The sequence below is a fragment of the Linepithema humile genome, chromosome 1 (genome assembly GCF_040581485.1).
Source record: "Linepithema humile isolate Giens D197 chromosome 1, Lhum_UNIL_v1.0, whole genome shotgun sequence".
In the NCBI taxonomy this organism is placed as follows: domain Eukaryota; kingdom Metazoa; phylum Arthropoda; class Insecta; order Hymenoptera; family Formicidae; genus Linepithema; species Linepithema humile.
Window position 1 is genome coordinate 31,548,094 of NC_090128.1, and position 24,215 is coordinate 31,572,308.

General features: G+C 35.9%; 4 protein-coding genes across 9 annotated transcripts in view; 2 read left to right on the forward strand and 2 right to left on the reverse strand.

Moving 5' to 3' along the window:
• Positions 1 to 24,215, reverse strand: part of LOC136997089 (putative leucine-rich repeat-containing protein DDB_G0290503) — a 65,919-nt gene that overhangs the window by 17,395 nt on the left and 24,309 nt on the right. The window lies entirely within an intron of this gene.
• Positions 1 to 24,215, reverse strand: part of LOC136997092 (uncharacterized) — a 36,381-nt gene that overhangs the window by 3,665 nt on the left and 8,501 nt on the right. The window contains exons 1-2 of one of the 5 annotated variants that reach the window (XR_010887910.1): positions 4,789 to 4,803; positions 468 to 527 (exon numbers count right to left, since the gene is read on the reverse strand). Coding sequence is in view for 3 of the 5 variants with exons in the window: in XM_067347343.1 (XP_067203444.1) it covers positions 574 to 946 (373 nt within the window). In the remaining 2 variants the exon portion in view is untranslated. Of the gene's footprint in view, positions 1 to 467; positions 528 to 573; positions 1,124 to 2,585; positions 2,900 to 4,788; positions 4,804 to 21,653; positions 23,689 to 24,215 lie in introns of those variants that run through there. The other 4 variants (XM_067347345.1, XM_067347344.1, XR_010887911.1 and 1 more) reach the window with 4 other exon arrangements.
• LOC105679552 (uncharacterized) lies at positions 5,712 to 9,269 on the forward strand. Of its 2 annotated transcripts, XM_067347342.1 has the most exons (3): positions 5,712 to 8,358; positions 8,452 to 8,822; positions 8,903 to 9,269. In XM_067347342.1, the coding sequence occupies exon 1, from the start codon at positions 5,747 to 5,749 to the stop codon at positions 6,494 to 6,496; it is 750 nt and encodes a 249-aa protein (XP_067203443.1). In that variant the 5' UTR covers positions 5,712 to 5,746; the 3' UTR covers positions 6,497 to 8,358; positions 8,452 to 8,822; positions 8,903 to 9,269. The 2 variants fall into 2 exon arrangements, with proteins under 2 accessions (XP_067203443.1, XP_012235050.2); XM_012379627.2 differs by having other exon boundaries at positions 5,712 to 8,822.
• Positions 16,728 to 21,434, forward strand: LOC136997088 (putative leucine-rich repeat-containing protein DDB_G0290503). The gene is made up of 8 exons (XM_067347334.1): positions 16,728 to 17,376; positions 17,449 to 17,634; positions 17,751 to 17,993; positions 18,786 to 18,842; positions 18,912 to 19,119; positions 19,763 to 19,857; positions 19,924 to 20,149; positions 20,224 to 21,434. Exons 1-8 carry the CDS (start codon positions 17,158 to 17,160, stop codon positions 20,679 to 20,681), a joined length of 1,692 nt encoding a protein of 563 aa, XP_067203435.1. The 5' UTR covers positions 16,728 to 17,157; the 3' UTR covers positions 20,682 to 21,434.

Sequence of the window (24,215 nt, forward strand, 5' to 3'; positions counted from 1 at the left end):
TTTTTTAAAAACTATGAGTAAATGTAATTAAAAAGACAGATTTATTGAGTACATGCATAGACATATCAAACAACTTGATGAACATGATTTGTTCGCAAAAAACTTTAAAATATTTAATAAGAAAACATTTTTTTAATGACAGCTATTATTAAAAGAAATATGTATTACATGCAAATGGTTTTAATTGTCGAAATATTTACGTACAATAATTATAAGTTTTCTCTTTCAAAGATATAGTGCAATTCAAATTTAAACTTAAATATACAAAAAATAATAAAAAAATAGAATATAATTATATTATTAATTTTATATTTAAGTTTAAATTTTTATCATCTTGTCTTTTTTTGAAAGAGTTGATTATTGTATTGTACACAAATATTTTAATAATTAAAATCATTGTTTATAAATGTCAAATACATTATTTATGAATGTAAGATAAAATTAATTGTTTCACTAACTCTACTCACCTAATAATAATTGAATTAAGTCGTAACATTCAGAATAATCTTGTGAATTATGTAACCATTCTGTAACATACAGAATATTATTTGAAAGTGCTTGAATTAAACTTACTCAACATTTCCTCCATTCTACAAACAGCTTCACACGCTTGTGAAAGTGGTTCTTTTACAATTCCTATAATATTTTCTTCGATAATCTTGCTACTGTTTTCTATTCTTTCTTCTATTTTTTCTTCCATTTTCTGCACTTTTTCATTTAAAAGACTTTTCAATTCTTGAAGTGCAACAGACACATTACGATCAACTGATAATTTTTCTTGATATTGTGAATATTTCTTAGTAGTAGGTCCACTAGAATCTATTGTTATATTCTCAGAAAAATCTCTTTCATCAATATTTTTTTCGATATTATAATTACATAAAATTTTCTGATATTCTTCTGCTACTGCTTTTTTCTTCTCTTTTTTTAGTGTCTGCATATGCATAAAATATATTTTAAAGAAAAGAAGTTATTAAATATGTTTAATTATATAATGTATTAAATGTCCATGCTTTAGTGGGTACATCTTAAACATTAAATGTTTATATTTCGAAAAGCGTCCTATGTCAAAATTTAAGAAATAGTTGAATCCTTTTTGTCAACTTTTCAGGTAGTACTAAATTTTCCCGTTATTTCTTTCTTATGTATATATATATATATATATATATATATATATATATATATAAATAAATAAATAAATAAATAAGTTTATATTAACAGATTTAGTTGTTCAATAAAAACATATTTAACATTTAAAATTAAAAATATTAGAAAATAATTTTATCAAATTTTTGTAAAAAAAGATTTATTTTATGTAGAAAAAAATCTATAAATAAAAAGATAAATAATATATGATAATATAATGTAAAAAGTACATAAAAGTATATTCTTATATATTAAGTGTGTTACTCTTTTAATAGTCATGCATACTCAGTGTCAGTGTTATGACTTTCGCTTCTTGAATGTTCGGGTTCGAAACCCACCGCTTCCTACCCGCTAAAAAGAGAGGTTATGAGGCGAGTGTAGTGTTTTGGTAGTTCACAGTAAATGTAGTTAGTAGCATGTGTTGTATAGTGGCGGAATACTGCTCTACCCACAGTCCAGCTCCATGTGTCGCCTCTTATCAATGGTACACATTGGCGTTTCATACTGTGGAGATAAAAGCCTGGATATGCTATGTTGTAGAATATTTGCCATTGTTCTACGATACGAGTACCAGCAACACTTACATTATATTTTATTAAATTGTCTTAACTAAATTTTTTGTGTTATTATTTGCTATCAAATTACTGTTAACTGCCAATTGGAGAAAAGAAAATATTTTAATTAAAAAAAAAAGATCCAAATAATATATTATTTATAAAAATGTCACATGTTTAAAAATCAGCAATGTACGAGAATATTACGATTTTGTTGGATAAAAATGTTTTCGTTTGTCTGTTAGGCTTTGTCAGATTCACAACTGGTTGTAACTGTAATCCCGCGGTTGCCGTTGCAATTTTTGAGACCATAAGATTTCCTTCGTTCTCGCTGCCGTGGGGAAATATTGGCGCTTCATGCTCGAGCCGGCTGAAGTGACTCGGAATGAAATAGGATTAACTCGCCATTGTGCGGGACCTACTGATACGAATGCTTTTCTCTTCTACATTTCTCTCTGTTTTCTTTTGTACATTTCGGAGAGCTGCATAATTAAGACACTCAAATGATTGCACTGGTACTACCACCAAGTTTTCTTATGATCGCGACGTTCTCGCAGAATTACATGAACGCTCGTGAGACCTTTCGTCCTGATTAATTGTCGCAAAAATAAAATAATTTTCAAAAAAGTAATAACGCATTATTTTAATTTACAATGTTGCAAAGCAAAGATTTTACAAAAATAATAACGTGCATTTTGTGCTGTTAAAGAAAGGTGGTGTATGCAAATAGCTCCAATAGGAGGATGTAAAGCAACAAAAAGCAAACTAAAAACGAGAGAGGAAGAAGCGATTGTATACATGGCGAACGTAACGTAATGAAAACCGGTCGGTCGAATCGGTAACATTATTCTTGGGTTTGTTCAACGAGCAAACAGGCAGGCTTACCGATCCGATAAACCCAATAAACGCAGTTTGTGGACAACAGTGCTCCGAGCATCGGCTAATCGCGCACGATAGAACAAAACGATGCTGCTACTTTTCCGGCACCTACTCGTTCGCGCACACCGCGTACATATACACATATACTCGAGAAACGAGTGGGGTACACGTGTATTTGTACGTGTGTAGTTGAAGCAGGATGTACGCGGGCGTATCGGAACGTATACAATCGATACACAAATCCGGCCAACCATACGAGAGAACACGATATATTCTCTTTTTGTCTTTTTTCCCAGTCGCCGCTTTCGTGGAATGCGCGGAATTTATCTGCGTTTATTTTTAGCTTTGCCGTGATTCGTGTACGTAGCCAAATTTACTATCTCAGCCACTGTCTTTTCCTAATTAATAGCTGAGATTTGCGTTAAATTTGACGGATGTATAAAAATGTTTTGCGGAAACAATTAAATGCGTGAAAAATTGCGCTATTTTTTAAAGAATAAATTTTTTCGTCATTATTAGAAATATTATAGAAAAATCTTTTTAATACATATGAATATAAAATATGTCTCTTTCTCTCTCTCTCTCTCTTTTTTTTTCTCATATTTTTAATTAAATATTTTAATTGAAAATTGTGTAATATTATACTATATGCTTTACTGCTATTTTTCTTTAATTTAATAGTAAATTTTTTTGCTAGAAAAATAATTCACAATGAGTCATGGTTATTATATTTACAAAAATTATATAATTCTAGAAATATAATTAATTCAAGAAATAATTTAAAACAACATTAATTATTATAATTTTTGCGCGTGAAAGCAATTAACAACCTTAAATTTGATTTTAGCAAAACAAAAAGAAATTAAACGGCTTTACTAAAAAAGTGAATGTAAAAATGTTGAGAAAAAATTTTATTTTATTTCTGTGTTCGGTATAAGCAAAACAACGACAGGAGTTAGTTGAGCTATTGAAAGATAGGCCGGCGGTAATAATGACGTTCTCTTCGGAGAACACAGGTCGGTTATAGAAGAACACGGTGTAATGACCTTCGTGGCCCAGATACTAGAAGGAAAATCGAAGCCGGGGGGACAGACATATTGGATGTTCCGAGGTGGTTTCGTCCGAAGCATTTTGTCCTACTTTTTTCTCTCTTTTTCTCAAAGTAGTAGGCTGCGATCTCTTATTGGGAACTTCCAATCTTTTCGAGACATGCGTGTATCTTAGAAAGGACCGACAGATTTCGCAGCAACCTAAATCTTTTCAAGTCGCTTAGTCGTAGCTTATGATTTTGCCGCTAAGGATATTTCGGAAAATATTGTGAAATTCAGCGTGAGCAAATTTATCGCAAGACAAAGATAAGAATAAATAGGATATTTTTATGTAAAGTAAATTTAGCTGATTCTCAAGTTATAATTTTTATAAATACCAGTTCTATATCTTATCTATTCTTTGTACAAGAAACTTTATTATAAACAGGAAAAGAATTAATAATATGTAATATGTATGTATATTAATAATATATAAAATCTGAAATTTTTATTTTAAATAAACACCTTTTTGAAATAAAATATAAGTATATCCAATGGTATAGAAAACTTTTGGAATTACAATTCTAATATAATATTAAAATAAATACAAAATTTTATTTGTTTAACTGCTGCAAAGAAGTTTAATCTTTAAAAGTCGAGCATTTAAAAATGATCGCACTTTGTTTTGCAACGTCGTTTTATCCGCGATTGCGACATCGAGAACAGACCGAAATAATTGCACGCTTCGCTTCTCGAGCAAAATAACTCGTCCCGGTAGAATAATAATTCGGGCTCTCGGGGACGTCCAATTTATCGTTCGCTTTATAGAATTAAAAGCTGCCGCCATCGGCGTCGCACACGGAGTATTAGAAGGAGAGGCGGTCGAGCGTAAGAGGGACACAAAGTATCGGGAGATAAATGAATTAAGAGGCCGAATGAATAATCTTAGGGGTACCAAGCCAGGAGGTACAAAGACCGTCGGTAGACTTTAGCCGCACGGCACTCAGCCTCTCCTCCTTTTCCTTTGCTCCTTAAGTCAATGGTTCTTAATCAAATGTCACGCACTCTTTAGAAAAGCCAGACCATGCGCTGGATTTTTGAAAGAACGCGCAGACGCTTTATTATCGGTCGGTGAAATAAAAATTTTCTCACGATCTTACGAAAATAAATGTTATATTTACTTTTATAAGGACGCGAGAAGATATATTTTGCGTCCGAGAAGTTGCAGACGTTGAAAGGATTAAGAACCACTGTCTCAGATCTTACGACACTGTCGTCGTCTTCGCCTCTTCCTCGATCTTCCTCTTTTTCACCCGCTTTGCTTCCGCATCACCGAACCACCCTTGAACAAGTCGGCGGCCGCCATTGTCTGAAAAGTTCCATTGAATTTTGAACTCCGGCTGTGCCGTCATAAAGGCTTCCCTGCCGGAATTAATGCGCGGGAAATGGAACTTTTATCGCACTCGCACGCGTGTGTCTTTCAGGGATTTCGCAACACGTACGCGTACATTAATAAGGAATCAGGCGGTGCGCGAGTTGAAATTTAGTTAAGATTGCATGCTTCTTACACGTGACGTCGCAGAACTATCGTATTTTGTTTTTGCAACTGACACACGTTTTCAATTGCACAAAAGTTGGTTGGGATAAATGTGGAGAAAGTAGCGAATATCGCGGATGTAGCGAAAATGTCGCGGGGCATAAATTAAGATGGATGAACAACGTCTTATTTCTACCGCGCTTTTAGCGAAATAATGAAAGCAAGTGAGGTCGAGATCCTGGTTACGAGCATCCTGGTGACATGTTGGAGCGGCATGACATAAGCTCAAGTAATTTGTCGCTTGGCAAATTGCCGCACTTTAGTATCGCTCGGGACGAATTCTTCAGAGTACAAATGGTGGAAAGTTTACCAAGAAGTTAGGAATTAAGATCGATACCCTTTCGACGTTGCCGTACGGACCCATCGGTTTCTACACTCGTTCGAAAACGACGAAAATTCTCACGAACGCGGACAGCGTTCTCGGTATCGAGGTCATTCCGACGTGTCTGTTCATTCGCATGTACGGTAGCGATTATTCGTTCGCTTGTCGAGGTCAGGTGGAATGGATCGCCTATTACGAGTCCGATCGCACGAACGACGATATGGCGCAGTACTGGGTGATGTATCGCAGTGTTCGTTTCACGGGAGACGAGCACACGGCTCGTTTCCCCGACACGGGATTCATCTATCCGAAGTACACGAGTCGGCAGAGCGACACGCTCGTGTCGTCGAGAGTGCGCGTACCCACGCTCACCTCCACGACCACGACGTTTCGCACGGTCGCGTTGTCCGAAAAACCGATCAAGTACGGTTTCGTCTTCTCGTACGACAATTACGGTCTGATGCGACACTTTTACAAGTGTCCGCACATGTTGTACGATCCGTCCGACAAGACTTACGGCGTCTTCACGGTGGACGAGTACATTTTTTGCGATTACAATACGCACACAATAGACGTGTGGCAACGCGTGCGAAAGGAACTGCCGCTCTTCGACGCGATAATTTACACCGAAAAGTCGTACAAATGGCCGAAGCAGTCGGCCTATCAGGTCATGGTGCACATGCGTTGGAATTGCTCGACGCGACGACTCACGAGCGACGTGCAGCAGAGCGTGTCGAACAGCGACGCGATCGCTGAACTCTACCCTCCCGGCATCAAAGTGGTTTCCACGAACAACACCGTGATGTTATTGGAGAACGATCGACCGAAACTCGCCATGTATCCAGACGGTAGTAAAGATCTGAGCTCGCATTTTACGACCGAGTGGCGCGGCAACAATTACGAATTCGTTCACGACCACATAACGAATCAATTCTGGCTGAGCGAGTTGTGTATAGATCGCGGCAAATAGGTGCCGTGCGCGCGTGCGCACAGGATCCACGAGAATCCTATATGCCGCGTAGGATTCACCGTATCGCGAATCCTGAATTCGTCGCGAAACGCCTCCTGTTCGACGACTTTTTTTCAAACGTAAACGCGAATTATCGCGAAAATCGTGGCGCGACATATGGGACATTCGCCGGTTATTCTTTCGGCGCAGTTCAAGCAACATTTCAAATGACCGCACGGTAAAAAGAGAACGTCGCTCAACGCGTCGCGACACACGACGCAGTGATTGCAGAACGAATCGCACGACGTCGTCGTGATCGTTGTCGTCGTAGTCTTCGTCGATGTCGCGGCGGATGACGATTCGCGACGACGACGACTACGACGACGATTCCTGCTGGTCAAATCTACGAGACATTCGGCTCGCGAGATCATTTGTCGGCGAGTGTTTTCCAATGTGCGCAGAGTCGCGGCTATCGTCGACGTTCTGTGATTCGTCAGAGTGAAGCACGAGTGACTGCACGCACACGCGGCTCTCGAAGCGACGAGCATTCGTTGATACAATACGTCTAATTCGGTCGCGAGTTTGCGATAAAACGATATCAAATTGCCGAACATAATATCCACTTGACCCTTCATCTCTTTGAGGGTTTTGTAATCGCGCAGGGTCGTATTCACGAGTGTTCCGTACACACAGAAAAATATCATTCTATTGCTAAGAAAAGTAATTACTCGGCTTACTTTTCTTTTTTTAAGTAACAATTATCTTTAATAAAGAATATTTTCTTGATAATAGTCTTAAAATATACTCATCACAAATTTTTGATAAACTCATTATCATATACTCAAAAGAAGTAGTTATTTTTTGGTGAAGAATATTATAAAATTGTATCGAAGAAAAGTCAGATTTGGTTAATTTAATAAGCAAATAGAATTCTTTTTCTAATTTAATATTCTTGATTAAAGTATTAAACTTACTGGGATCAAAATATATTTTGAATAAATTTGATGCTTATGATGAACTTACGATAGATTTGCGTATATATGAACTTATAAAATACTTAAAACAAGTAATATTTACTTAAATACAGTATGTATTTTTCTGTGTGTAGGAAGCGGACAACGATACGGACATAACGTCGTTATTGTCGTTTCTTCTCTTGGATCGAGGATTGTCCGTGCGCCACTCCGGTTGGTCGCGATAACATAAAATCAATGGACAATCGGGCGACCAGTATATATGCTCGACCAATGGATCGCACAGAGTCGTTCTTCCTCTTCTTCTTTCGTCTTCGACAATAACGATGTTTTCGTAATCGTCTTTCACCCCCTCTTTTTTCGCAGCGACGGCATTCTTATTCCAATTCTCGAGAGTTACTCCGCACGTGTAACACGTAACTATATCGTGCGTGCCTACGAAGAAAAAGCCGCGATAACTCAATTGTACCGACGATACGTTTTCATTGAGAGGCCACGCTGCGAACGATTGTCTACGAATGTCTATTCTCGAGTACATTGGAAATTTCACCTCCATTTCGTCGTCGTGTCGAGTGGTGATGAACACCTGCGTCGAGCGATACGCACGACGATGATTCGATCGATTGATTCGAATCACATTCGAGTGTTTAAAATACTTAATGAGACAACGCCGCCGTACAATTGTCATACGGTAACCACATCCTTTGAAGGTGGGGGGTTATCTCTCGCCACTACGACGTCGTAAAACCCCTCCACCGAAATATGTAGAACCTTAAAACCTCGACGTCGTTAGATGGATGATACATTGGTAAAAAAAATGCCAACCGATCGTGAGAATCGTCAAAGTGGTAGCGTTAACAACAACAATGATAGCAACGACGTGTCGAGGAATCTAGACACGATGGAATTGTACGTGACGCGAATGGAGAGTTTATTTAACGAATTCAATCGACTGAAACGTAAAATTACAAACGTCATGAGTATGATTTTGAAACACCGTAGTGTTAATCCGTTGGAAGCGAAGAGAGCTAAGATCGACAACGACGGCGATTCGTCATCGTCAACGACGTCCGCGTCGGACGACGACGAAGATTCGAACGTAGTCGTTGCTCCCCCCGAAACGACGACAACAACGTCAATTTTCACGCAACGAATTGCGCAACGGCAACAAGAAAATCAAACGATGATCGCGATACCGCAGCATCAGCAACAACAAACGACATCGTCGTCGTGTTCATCGTTGCTCTTCAATATGGACTACGAAATGATGAACGTCGCGGCAGCGACTACGGTAACTGCGAACGAGCAACAAGTGGATGCGACGCTACTCGAAAAGTAGGGTGCTATACACATGGTGCGGGAGGGTAACGAATGTAAGTGTAACATTGTTATCGATATTGATTTTTTCATATGCAATGACGACACTTGATATCACACACCTGTTGTTTCGCAGATTACATACAGCCGCGGCGAACGCTTAACGACGATGTGATTCCCGACGTGTCGACGCGGTTGATGCGAGATGCTCTGTCCATCTTACGACCGATCTGGAGACAGACGGACGTCTACGTCGCGACATTCGACACAGCGAAACATGGATCTAAAGTATTGTGTTCGAGAAATACCGGAGCGAAATATCTGAAACACTTTCTCGTGGATACCTTATCTGAACAATTTTTCATGTACGATAATCGCTATCCGTACTGGAAAGCGTCGACAGATAGGAGCGAGTGTGTCTACAGTGTCTACTTGACCAACGATTCGAGAAAAACGACGAAAAAGAATAATATTTCTAAATATATACTGCCTGTTTACACGACTATAGACAACAATGCACATCTCACATCCACGTTGTTATGCGTACCCTCGTTAAACCTGTTTATGTATATTCCGAACAAATTTTGTGAAATATTTATGATCGTTAAACGCGACAATTATGACGGCGACGTTCTCGAATATATCGTTCGTGGAATTAACGACACGGTGCGATACAAGCTTAGACTCACGACGAGCAACGACGACGATATCTATCATTACACGAATGGTGAAAAAATTATTGTTACTTTTACGGATATTGACGATTCGAACGACATATTGAACCCTGTTATCAACGGTGTGTACAGAGGCGATGACGATGCGTTGTACAATCCACCGATGTCGGAATAAATATTTTTTCGTAAAAAACGATGTATTTTTTTCACCTTCTATTTTTTCATATTGTTTTCAGGGTAACGTCGTAATATTGCGAACGAGAGCGTTTAATCGCGATTGAACGCCGATCAGTCTCACGTCGGTTTTCGCGTCGAAAATTACCGTGGAGATGAAATATTTTTCGCGCCATTTTCCAGATTTCATTTCGCGCAAGATATCGTCTTCGTATATTCGTTTGTCGGAAACGCTTTTTGCGCGCACACCGGATAAAATTGGAATTGATCGGGTCATGACTCTGAACAGAGACGATTTCGGTAGCGTCGACGTTGACGAGTCTTTTCGCCTCTCGACACTCCACACACGAGACATCGGTAGCGAAACGACGTTGTCGCGAGTTCGCGCGTTTCTTACGCTATCGTCGAATCGTATCACGAAGTGTTGACGATCGAATTTTTGCAAATCGGACCATGCCGATCGATACGACAATCCATACAGACCACCGTTCTCGTTGAGAAGATCGGACAACTCGAACCCTATCGAAAGTTCGGAACAATCTTCGGCGACTATCGCTATCGTCGAATCGTTTAGCGTCATCAGAGTGACGAGAGGAACGTTCGTTACTTTAAAAAAAAATATTGGTGGCCGTCGACCAAGCGGAAAAAATTTTCTCGTCGATCTCAATACGCCGGCGTGTGTCGTTTTTATCGATTAGAAACGACGTTAGCGACGATGTCGTTTGTCGCGCGAATAACATTGCTACTGCTGCCGTTACTGCTACCGACAACACCAACGACGACGACGACGACAACGGTAATATCTCTCGGCGAATCTCTTCTGCCAGTTCGAGAGATACGCGTGGAATTTTGCGCGTACGACGTGCGTTACTATCAGTGGCGTTTCGAGCGAACGACTTTCAATCGCATATATATCGACGAATCAATTCTTCGCGAACGTATCGTATTGACGTCGTGCAACGGTGATTGAATGGAAAATTATGAATTCGCGTTATCGTTACTCGACGAAATCATCGACACTTTGCATCGATGGTGGGCTCTTAACGTTCGATGGATTCGCGTCTCGAATATACGTTCGAGCGACGTGGCGATTGTTCCAACGACGGAGAAGTACGATACTACTTCGCGATCGACCAATGACAGAATATTCGTACTCACGGATAACGATTCGTACGTTTTGCACGAGGGATCTTCGTTATCGAGAAGATGTTATCGTTATCGCTTCAACGACGAAGACGCGGCTAAAGATTTAACGATATTACTTTTACGCGCGATCGCTTCGTATCACGGCTTGTTACGTAACAATAACTGCGATGGACTTTTGAGCAGCGACGTCGATATCGCCGCAGCCACTCATCGACGTCCCACGCGAAATGAAATTACGGCGATGTCCGTGTTGTTCGAATACGCGAAATCAACACGCAGCGAACGTTCTTCGGACGACGCGATACGTCGTATCGTTAAGAAGGAACTCTCTCGACTCATTATAGATTCTTACAACGTGATACGAGAGGTTTGAAAAAACAGGAACTCACGTTTTCGACACTTCGGAAGTAGCTTCCGCCGTGTCTCGATTAACTTCATTTTTATCGACGACAATCGTCTGGTCGATCACGTCACGATTTTTATCGTCGTCGTTATTAGCGACAGTGGCGTCGATTGTCGCCGTCGTCTCGTCACGATTGTTATCGGTGTTAATCGCCACTTTCGTATGCTTATCGCTTTTATCGCTGTCATTATCATCGATGTTGTCGTTTTTATCATTACTGTCGCTATCACCGTCGTTACCTAGCTGCTTTGATTCGATAATCGAGTGACTCTCGACGACGTCGCTCAGCCGCCGTGAAAAAAAAAAATAAATAAATTATCAATAAATTATTTGCACCGATCTATCTATCATTTACCATGTCAATCTATCATTACTGCCGAAGTTTCTTCGAATTGACTGTTTCAGTAATAATTTCATCCTCGGAGGTTTCGTAGTTTAATTTTATCAAACTTGTTAAAATTATGTTAATAAAATATCTACAAAATTTTGTAATATTTAAACGGCAATATTTTTGCAATTGTCTTCAAAAAATTGTAAATACAACTCTAAAAATACAACAATACATGAATACAACTCTAAAAATACAACAATACATGAATTCGTAATCACGAAAATGTTTAAACAGTCTTTGATAATACAGCGGAGCACAAAACTCGAGGAAGTGCCGACACTTTAGCAAATCAGCTACATTAATCCCGCGGAACTTTTACAGCTCATAAATCGTCGGACGTGTCCTCCAAGTGACGATGAGCGATCGTTACTCGAGCTTCGTCCACTCAATTGCTTCGCGGTTTGAACCGCGCATAGAAACGGTGAATCAGTTGAATATTTTATCGTGCTTTACTTGAAGTGCATTTACCATACTCTACGAGAAAGTTAAATAAAAACTTCGAGTAAGCTATACTAATTAAGAATTGAAGAGAAGTTTACGGATGATCACTAGTGATCGATGATGCTTGAATGGACTTTTGACTACGTTATAGTAATCTGAAAAGCTATGTAATCAAAAATAGATTATAATATTTGGAGCGGTTATCACAAGTAATTTGTTATTGATTATAAAGTATAATTAATTGAATCATTTTATTTTATTTGTGCAAAATTGTTTATAAAATTTTGAAGTAGGATAAATTAATATATATGATAGTAATATTATTTTTCCTAATTATACATTAAAAGATTATTTAAAATTTTTTGACGAATAATAAGAAGAATTTTAGTAAATTTTGTAATGTAAAAAATAGTTTTCAAATTATATAACAGTGATATTGCTGACTTTGATTGCTATATTTAATACCTTGATTCATAGTCTAAAAATTTTCGTTCTTACCAGTTAATATAAAAATAATATAATATCAAATCATTATTGATACTGTAAAATTTTGGCTTAAATTTCAATGTCATAAACTCAATTTACAGATCGGTATGTTGTAAAGAGGTTTGCTAATCATGGCACAAAGTATTTTAGAGATTTTTTAAAAGAAATACGACAAACTACGTCTCAATCTGTTTGAAAGCTGTGTACCTCATAAAGAGCCGACACGGCACTTGCTATCGCAGCCTCTTCGTATTTTTCTATCCCATCGACATGCTACGAGCCTTCTTGAACTTCGATTATCCGCCGCGCTAGCGAAATTAACAGAAGAGTCGAGCACGCCAGCAGCCGGATGGATCCAATTTCCACTGTTCGATACGGCGAAGTAAATGTCCCGGTCGGTTAACGTTTCCGGCACGAATGGAAATTAGATCCCGGCGGCTAATGAGCGCGATCAACGAGAAAAACACGGAGATGAAAGAATAACATTCTTTGCGTCGATAACAATAGCAACACTTTAATCCGTTGCATTAGTGAAACATCGAGAAACAGTGGCAAATCGGAACAATTTAAAATTTAAAAAAACTTAATGTTGCGAATATATAGAGGGTGTCTGGCAATAATCGCCCCACCGGTCATATACAGGTAGAGGAGGTCAAATCGAGTAGAAAAGTCCTTTACCATTTTTTAATTTTCATAATAAGTACTGAGTAATTAACGAAAAAAGATCGGCGAATCCGCGCGAGTAAAGCGCGCGCGGTGAAAAGGACGTCCCACTGCTACGCGATCACTAGGACACAAGGATCTAGCGTTACGCGCCGCTCGTATGTTGCCATTGTCATTTGTAGAGCGCTCCTCCCAACGCTTCATCGCGCGCCTAGTGATCGCATAGCAGTGGGATGTCCTTCTCGCTGCGCGCGCTTTACTCGCGCGGATTCGCCGATCTTTTTTCGTTAATTACTCAGTACTTATTATGAAAATTAAAAAATGGTAAAGGACTTTTCTACTCGATTTGACCTCCTCTACCTGTATATGACCGGTGGGGCGATTATTGCCAGACACCCTGTATAATAGATATCTCTCAATTACATTTTTCTACCACAGATTTTATATATGTTTATAAAATTACGTACAATTTTAAATTACTCACTTTTGTCTTTACTGTAAAGGCGGGAGCACAGACTTTTGCATAAAGCATAACGCATAAGCATAAGGAAATTGATTGGTCCGTTTCCTTATGCATTTGCTTATGCTTATATATAGACCAATCAATTTCCTTATGCTTATGCGTTATGCTTTATGTAAAAGTCTGTGCTCCGGCCTTAAATCTGCCATCGTTTCCAAGTTTGTTTGGATACCAAAGTAATTCCATTTTTTTCATTCAAAAAAAATTTGTTATATCTTTTCTTTTTAAAATTGGAATATTATCTTCGTTTGTTTTGTTTAATTTTGTACAAGTTATCTATAAATTAAAAAGAACCATTTTTATAAACATACTTTGATATTGTTCACTGAGAATGTCTTAAATGTGTTGATATTTATTGTGGACAAAAATTAAAAAAAAAAACAATCGTGTTAAAAAAGAATTATAACACATAATAATATTTGATATCACATATTCGCATGTGTCCGATATGTTGATCAGACTGGGATGCTGGAACATCCTTATCAAAAGAATCAGAGTCAAGGAGGAGGTGTTATAAAACTGAAGTTTTTGATTCAAAAACGAGTGGTCGCGTCTATAGTTGTAAAACAGAACTATAGACCTGGAGACCTGGACTACATCATCCGTATTAAAATGTGCATTAAAAGTAGTTGGAAAAAAAGAGAAAAAATGCAAAGATGGCTATCCCTATCACTTTCTATTCAACGCTGTATGACAAGATAGAAAGAGAAAGAGATTGACTGTCTTTGCGTTCCCTCTCTCCCTTTCTTTCTATTTTTCCAACCACTTTTACATATATGGATAGCGCAATCCAGAGGTCTCTAGGTCTATGAGTTGAACGCGTTTATTGTTGCTGCTCGGATTCTAAGACCGAACAATGCAAATTAATTTTGGTCGCAATCGAGATCGTATCATGGCGGTATCGCTATTTGCTTGAATCCCAAGAGGGCAGTCATCATCAGAAAGAAGAGTAACTTGATATTAAATTGCTCTTAGACAAATATTCTCTTAGTTGAAGATTAATTTTCACGAAAAATTGAAAACAAATAGACAAGAAACAATAGCCTTCCCCTGGAAGAAATCAATATTAATCCACACTTTAAAACACGTATTAATAATTGTTGCCAGAAATTCATATGTTAAGTGAAATTTGAATTTAAAATTAAATGTTTTGATTTTTTTATTCAGTTGTGTGAATCGTGATTGACATTATATTGATAATCGTAATTCAACTGCAAATTTACATCTAACTTTTAATTTTAATCTGAGCGTCTCGTTTGCAATGAGTTTCAATCAACAACTATTAAAACGAATTAAAAAAATTAAGTTTAACGGTTACTGATAAAAAAGACTTACGTCATCTCCACGGTCAAGGTCAGATTCAGTATCAACTTCGGTTGCTGAAATACATTAACTAAGAGGCAAAAACTCTACTCTTCTAGATTGTATTTTTTCATCCACTGCTTCTTTACTTTCTGTCGTACGATAAGAAAATATATTATTAATACAATACAAATAATGTTGAATTTGTCAATGAAACTTAATTTTTCACGAGTTTATGTTAGAAAAAAAGATACATGATGATAGCTGCTTTGAACGTCTTTACATTATTAGGGTTGGACATGTTTCTTTGAGATTTATGTTATCTGATAGCAATATAAATAAAATAAATGGCTTATTAATATTACTTTTTAATCTCTTACCTTCTAAAATTACTTTTTGTTGCATTTTTCCTAATATGCCATAATAAAAGTGTCCGTCGTCCCACTTCACTTGATATTTTTTATCAAATAGTATGTTTTGAATGTCAAAATCCACTATATCGTCCGTATTAACAATAGCTTTTACACCATCTTCAAATTTGATGTAAGTAAACATGTTTGTATGTGCACTAGCTCTCGGTGATCGGTTACATTGCCATATTGCAATATCCTTAGGGTATAATACGTACAACGCTTTTTACTTGATGTTGCGTCGATGCAAGCGTCGCATTTTCTTTGTTTCACACTTGTTTCTCATTAGACGTTAAAGAGAGACAAATGAGAAACAAAGAAAATGCGACGCTCGCATCGACGCAACATCAAGTAAAAAGCGTTGTACGTATTATATCCTAAGGATATTGCAATATGGCAAAATGTAACCGATCACCGAGAGCTAGTGCACATACAAACATGTTTACTTACATCAAATTTGAAGATGGTGTAAAAGCTATTGTTAATACGGACGATATAGTGGATTTTGACATTCAAAACATACTATTTGATAAAAAATATCAAGTGAAGTGGGACGACGGACACTTTTATTATGGCATATTAGGAAAAATGCAACAAAAAGTAATTTTAGAAGGTAAGAGATTAAAAAGTAATATTAATGAGCCATTTAATTTATTTATATTGCTATCAGATAACATAAATCTCAAAGAAACATGTCCAACCCTAATAATGTAAAGACGTTCAAAGCAGCTATCATCATGTATCTTTTTTTCTAACATAAACTCGTGAAAAATTAAGTTTCATTGATAAATTCAACATTATTTATCGATGAAACATTTTACAAATTAATAGTAAGGGGGAAAAAACATATATGATTGCTGCCCAGAAAATATTAAGAATGTTCCTACGATGTTCTTTAGAAGTTTGCATTTTTTTCATAAAAGTAATCTTTATGTCTTAACAAAAAGCAAAAAATTATATTGTATTAATAATATATTTTCTTATCGTACGACAGAAAGTAAAGAAGCAGTGGATGAAAAAATACAATCCAGAAGAGTAGAGTCATTGCCTTGTAGTTTATGTATTTCAGCAACCGAAGTTGATACTGAATCTGACCTTGACCGTGGAGATGACGTAAGTCTTTTTTATCAGTAACCGTTGAACTTAATTTTTTTAATTTGTTTTAATAGTTGTTGATTGAAATAACTCATTGCAAACGAGACGCTCAGATTAAAATTGAAAGTTAGATGTAAATTTGCAGTTGAATTACGATTATCAATATAATGTCAATCAAGATTCACACAACTGAATAAAAAAATCATAACATTTAATTTTAAATTCAAATTTTACTTAACATATGAATTTCTGGCAACAATTATTAATACGTGTCTTAAAGTGTGGATTAATATTGATTTCTTCCAGGGGAAAGCTATTGTTTCTTGTCAATTTGTTTCTAATTTTTTATGAAAATTGTTCTTTATTTATAACGGAATATCTATCTATTATAAAAGCAATTTAGTATCAGGTTGATTTTCTTTTTTTGATGAAGTTATCTAATGTATGTGGAATATTGGAAACAAATCAACAAGAAATACTGCTCCAAACTTGATAAGTCGGAAATGACACATAGGATTGACTTAACAATGACAACTTTCCATCGGCATATTTTGAGCTATCTTTTGCCAGAGTTTCAGCCAATTTGTATGAAACTCATTTTTCTCTAAGAAAAGTGCGTGGTCCTTTACTTTTCAAAGCAACAAAAATTAAATACGAACTTTTATTACAATTTAAAAGGAGAGAATATGAAGAATAAAGTTACTGCAAAAATTAGGAAGCTAAATGTACAATTAGTAAAAAAAGATAATACCAATAATTTTACATCAAGTATTGAAAATGGAAACAATAATATGAAAACAGCCAAGTTAAAGAACCAAAAATTGAACACTTTTGTGAATGTTTTGGAAAAAAAAGGAATGCCATCTAAAGAAGATATTAAGAATCAAAAACAGAATGAGATAAATGTAAGCATATATCTTTTAGTTTATATTAAAAAAAACAAAAATATTTTAATCCATTAATGATATTATTTACAGGAACCGTTATTTATAGAAAAAAATTTAACTAGTAACTCTTTGAAGCAATCAGTATCAAAAATTAATAAAAACGACAAGCGATATAAATTGAAGTCAAGCAAAACGGGAAATTGTGTGCAAAATGATAAAAGCGACACCGATTTGGTTTCCTCATGTATAGAAGAATTAGTTGATTCTAATAATAAAGTAAATTATGTTTAATATAAAAATTGAATTCTCTTCTTAGATACACGATTTAAAAATAGTAACAAACTACAACATATATAGTTTTTAATGATATATTATTTTTATTTATTTTTCAGGAAATAATATCACCAGCTACGATTACCAAGAGTGTTTCTAAATTGTGTTCTAAACAAAACTTAACAGATTACTCAATTGCTCATGATAATACAAAAGCATTACATTCATCTATAACTAAGGGTCAAAGCTGTACAAATAAAAATACAGCTAGAAGTAAATCTTCGCATAAAACTCTACATGAAAATAATAATTTTATTGCTACTGGATTTAAACAGAAAACTAAAGAAACATTGTCGACAAAGGTAAGAAGCATTAAAAATCTGTTTTAAAAAATACTCATTTTTACATATTTTACGTCTAAAAATTTTGTTTTATATCTATAAATTATGAATAGTATAAAAGTTAAATTCAAAGTAATTAAATCAGTTCACCATGTCCTCTCTGAGAGAATGGACTACTAAATAACTCTTGAGGCGAACTGACTTATAACAAGTTTTTTAAATCAGTGGACTATATATAATTTTATCAACTGTTGTCAAATTTTCTTAATTGAGGAGACACAATTTGTTAGTTGTACCGTTGTGCATTGAGATTAATGGTAATCAGTTAAGAATGGCACAATCGTTGAAGAACCGCAATAATTGTTCAATAGTTTTAATAATGAGAATTCTGCGCTCAATTGACCTGAATGTTTAATGTTATTGTTTTTGAGTATGACTTTGATGATATGGTTCAACTACCGTTTTTAAAAATTTCAAGCGAAACGTTTATAGAATCAATTTATGTTAATATAATCTAGAAAATATTTCTGTCAACAATTGTACTGAAGATGACCACACCCAAATGGTCGAAACGTCTGTATTGTTAATATGATATAAAATAATAAATTGAGCATGTCCAACTAGCTCTGGCTTTGTAGCTTGTTTATAACGTTTTATTTTGAATAATTCAAGCCGAAAAATTGTAATTTTTTAATTTTCAAAGTAATTAATGAAAAATAGCATGAATGTGATATGTGTAGCTTTGCAATAAAATAACGTATAAACTAATAAACAACATAATTGAAAAGTAAAATTATTTATTTGATATTGCAGAACAATCATGCTCACTTACAACCTAAAACTAATCAAGACGATATCTTGAAGAAAAAGGTAAATTTTAATATTGAGATAATATATAAAAACACAAAGCAATTAATTATACTACACATTATTCTTTAGATGGAGAAACTGCGGAAAACAAACGAAGATTTAGAAACAAAATATTTGAAATTAAAGAATCAAATAAAAGATAAAGAAAGGATCATTAATGATTTAATGAATTTTAATATGGAGCTTCAAAGTAAAGTGATAGATGAATATCCCAAACTTTATCAGATTAATGAGGAAATTCAGATCAAGGTCTTAAGTAATTTCAATGAACTCATGCGTAAGTACATCCAAATAGAAGGATGTTACAAGTAATATGTCCATGTTCTCAACTTATTTTTATTAATAAAAATGCCTTTGAAACTGGCTTAGAAACTATCTGATTGACTGAGAAACCACATTTAAGACACTTTTATTGATAAAAGTGAGTTGAAAATATAAGCCTTTATGTACACTTTGTGATTCTATTATAATACAATGTGTTTAAAATATGTTGGTTTTCAAAAATGCTTATTAATTGCACTAAATTTTAATTATAATGTTAACTTTATTACTATTAGAATTCCGGGTTAATTTCGTTTTCTATCCAGCAAAATAAGTAGCAAATTTTCTAACATTATATGACTTTTTTATATACTAATAAAATTCTAAATATTGTATTAAAACATATAGCTTAATATTTATATATCTTTACATATTTTTGCTAGTCATAAATAGCGCACTGTGTTTATTATGTGTTTTGTGACTAGTACACAAATGTAAAGGTGTCCTTTACACAACACTTAGAATTTTATCAATATATAAAAGATGTCATCCACTATAAAAATTGTTTCTTATTTTGCTGAGTAAAGAACGCAATTAATCCGAAATTATATATACATTTATATAAATTTTTTAAATAATAATTTATTATTATTTAACAGACTTAATGTCCGAATATTTTAAAAGACATCCTATGAAACATGAAGACCGAGTTGGAGATCTTCCTGTAGGTTATAGGAATATTGAGCGTAACGAGGTAGATATGCTAATTCTATTTTCAAGAATTTCCTGAATCGATTCATAATTTTTGCTCTACTTATAGATTCATCTTGGTTATGGAGTATATATATGTGCACGTCAATATGATGCAGTATGTGTAATTTCAAAAACAATGCCACAGTTTGTGAAAAATTTGGCTATCGCAGTTTTTGGCATTAAAACTCTTAAAGAAAGTTCAGTAACTGGTGCTAGATCTAATAGAAATAAAAATAAAACACAAGAGACAGCTAGACCAGCACTAGATTCTACTAAGTTACAAGCCTTAAGAGGTAATTTGTTGTTACAAAAACTTCAAACAGCTTATATTTCTTATTGTGCAAAAAAATTTTCTTATTGTTTGTAGCTGCTGTAAAACATTATGCAATGTCTGAGAGAGGCCAAGACGAAATAACAGCAGACTATGAGGCACAACAAATTGGAACTCACATAGCACATAAGATTTATGAACTTAATAATCCACCAAATCGAAATAAAGCACAACATAAAAAGGTTGTTTCTGCACAAGTGTGTGAAGTTATGAATAATTTTGAAAACACTAGTAACGATCCAAATGATAGTAGTGTGCCAAATAACGATAATTCCAACGCATCTAGTTCTCTTTCAGTAACTGAAATGAACAATTCTTCGAAAGAACATGGATTGTTTGAAACATCATTATCAGATGGTAAGAATAACGAATGTAATAATGTAACATTTTCTGACAAAGAGAATGATGAAGAAGAAAGTAGTATAGTTAGTTCAACAATACATGATATTACTGACACTAGTCGAAATAGTATACATGACAACAATTCAGATTAAATATTATAAGACTTTTCTTCAATATATTACCAATTTAGTAATTCGCATTTTTTATAATGTTTGCTGTCAAGTATTTTTCAAGATAAAACATTTTTTTTTGTATTTTATTACTTCCAATTTTCTGATTTGTATTTTTTTATTTTTGTTACACATCAAAAATATAATTTTTATGTTCTGAAAGATAAACTACAAATTAACATTTATAAATGTTATTAATGTGTTTCATATATGTATATGCAATATATATATATATATATAATTTAATATGTCATAAATCTCATCTTGTTTAAAAACTTTATAATTATAAATATATATTTTTTGGTTTATGCAATAATTCGTCTTACAATGTTGTACAATACCTAATCTCTATTTATTCCAATTGTCCCTTCCTTTTACTTATTAATTTTTTTTATTTTCTCCATCTGTTTACTTAGGTTTTTTTCTCTTTTCTTATCCTATTGGTCCACTCCATTACTTGCTTAAGTAGTTTATCATTCTCTATTCTCCATATCAGGCCATATTAGTTGTTCTTGCTTTATATCGTGTATTATTGTGCCTTCTATATATAGATAGTCTCTAGATATAGGCCGTTCTTATTTGATGACTATCTTATCGTCTTTAGATGCTAATTCAACTTTATAATTGGTTTATATATTAAGACAGTTTTAAATATGTGTATATATATATATACATATATAATTGATTGGTCCGTTTCCTTATGCATTTGCTTATGCTTATATATAGACCAATCAATTTCCTTATGCTTATGCGTTATGCTTTATGTAAAAGTCTGTGCTCCGGTCTTAAGCCTTAAGGTACCTTTTCATGCTGACGCTCGACGCTCAATTTCGGCGTTAGAAGACATATCGTGACTAAAAATAACGAATCATTGCAGCGATTTTTGATGATGTCTTTGACGCTGAAATTCAGTATCAAGCGTCAGCATAAAAAAGTACCTTCAAAAACACTTACTTCTTAGCATTTATCGTCTGTTGCGTCGGCTCAGTGGAAGGGAGACGTGCGTTCTCTTCCATTGGTCGACCGGGTCGAGCTCACACGGATAGGGTGACGTCATCGGTTCTCGGTTGTTTTGTGTGATGCTGCCGCTCGTTTCTGGCAGCACTGCTTCAGAGTCCGCTGGATGAGAACTCGGCCCCCACTATCTCGCCGTCCCCACTTATGTTTGCTCGCTATGTTTTGTTCTAAGCCTTATTGTTAGAAGATAGCGAACAAACATAAGTGGGGACGGCGAGATAGTGGGGGCCGAGTTCTCATCCAGCGGACTCTGAAGACTGCTCGCGAGCAAGCTTTTGACCAGGCTTGCTATATACAGGGTGTCTGGCAATAATTGCCCCACCGGTCATATACAGGTAGAGGAGGTCAAATCGAGTAGAAAAGTCCTTTACCATTTTTTAATTTTTATAATAAGTACTGAGTAATTAACGAAAAAAGATCGGCGAATCCGCGCGAGTAAAGCGCGCGCGGTGAGAAGGACGTCCTACTGCTACGCGATCACTAGGACACAAGGATCTAGCGTTACGCGCCGCTCGTATGTTGCCATTGTCATTTGTAGAGCGCTCCTCCCAACGCTTCATCGCGCGCCTAGTGATCGCATAGCAGTGGGATGTCCTTCTCGCTGCGCGCGCTTTACTTGCACAGATTCACCAATCTTTTTTCGTTAATTACTTAGTATTTATTACAAAAATCAAAAAATGGTAAAGGACTTTTCTACTCGATTTGATCTCCTCTACCTGTATATGACCGGTGGGACGATTATTGCCAAACACCCTGTATATGTACATCAATTTCGGGCCCGACGCCCACGTGTGAGAAGCGTGGTTAACCCTTTGGCCTACAACCACGAGTGAGACTCGTGGTAAGGAATTTGGTCCCTAAGCAATAAGCACGAGTCTGACTCGTGGTACTTCGACGCGCGACCGACCTTCCTGTTTACTATGGCCCGAGCAATCGGGAGAAAGCGTGTAGGTCAAGTGGTTAAGAATTTCAATGCCCGTCTTCTATCCCTCGATTCTTCCTTACTCGCGATCATTGAACTATATACCATACTGGAACGAGCACAGGCTACCCCCTCCATTCGACAAAACGGTCAGACAAGGCAGTGACTCGGTACCGGATTTCTCTTTCTATCTCGTCTACTCTCGACTAATAGTAGCTGTGAACACGTGACCAAAACTGTTGGTTGGATAGAGAGATCCGGGTCCGAACAGCTATCTCCATCTGACCGGTCGAGAACAAAGGCGTGCTCGTTCCAGTATGGTATATATTTCAATGGCCAGTATTCATAGTCCGTTCTTATATTTAAGATTGTCTTAAGCACGGACTTATATTCGCTCTCTTCGTCACACATAGATTGTGTCTGACGAAGAAAGCGAATATAAGTTCGTGCTTAAGACGATCTTGAATATAAGAACGGACTATGAATACCGCCCAATGCTCGCGATCCGTCTTAAACGCTTCATCGTGGCGGCGATCAATCTTAATCGTTTCCTCGACAAACGAGTGGGGAAAGAGGGGAGCACTTTCGAATACGCCTTCGTTAGTTTTCTAATTATTGTTCGTAAGAATGACGGAAGGAAAAAAACAAGATTTATAGTTATTCCTAAGTAAATAACCAATTCTCCTTGGTGTTAAATATTTCATATTCACACATTAATTACATCGAAAAATTACGTTAGATATGCCAGAGACAAACATGAATAAAATTAAAAATTTTATGGTTAATCGCCAATTTCACAGAACGGAAATTTTATTCTTTATACCTTTTTTCTGCCTTATTCTTTGCAAAGCACGCGTGAATGCCGAATTGAGAGATCGTACGTACGCAAATTTGAAACCGGTTATCTGACACGCTCGTCGTGAAGGAATTAATAACATAAGAGAAGATGAAACGAAGGTCGATTGGGGCTCGAAAAAACACCGGACGACAATACTATTTTTCCGCAGCTACAAAGTGCAATAACGTGCGAGGTAGCTGTATCAGATGAGTTGCGAGGCACGTTTCATAGGCATTGCACGACTTCGTCGAAATAATGCGGTGCCGCGAGATCGAGCGTACGTGCAGTGTTTAGATTATTAAGTTTAAATTTAGCGCGGTCTATTGTAGCGAAAAAACAAATGGGCGCGTTCAGCAGAACAAACCGCTTAGTAGCAATCGAACGTGATTGGTTCTTACTTTCAGAACCAACTAATTAACAGTCGAGATTCAGCGGAAAATCTACAACTGTTGAGTCTGCTGAACGCGGCCATTGAGTGTAGCGTAAGCGAGCGAGCGTGCGTCACGAGAGATAGAAAGATGTCACGAACGATACAGTACAATTTATTTGAGTACCACGAGTTTTTTATTTTATATCATTAGTCATTGTATCAACACGTTCAATAAAGTTATAAATCACAAAAAGAAATTGCATTTAATAAGATAAAGGCCCTTAACAAGGCCAGGATCGCATGGACGCAAAGCACAGATACAGAAGAGTGGCGTCTGTGAAAAAGAATTATAACCTAACGAGTTATAGT

Coding starts and splice junctions, on each gene's coding strand:
- LOC105679552 (XM_012379627.2), top strand. CDS start 5,747: ATGGCGCAGTACTGGGTGATGTATCGCAGTGTTCGTTTCACGGGAGAC.
- LOC136997088 (XM_067347334.1), top strand. CDS start 17,158: ATGAAGAATAAAGTTACTGCAAAAATTAGGAAGCTAAATGTACAATTA. Junction 17,635..17,750: donor TAGTTGATTCTAATAATAAA/GTAAATTATGTT, acceptor TTTATTTTTCAG/GAAATAATATCACCAGCTAC. Junction 19,120..19,762: donor TAATTTCAATGAACTCATGC/GTAAGTACATCC, acceptor ATTATTTAACAG/ACTTAATGTCCGAATATTTT.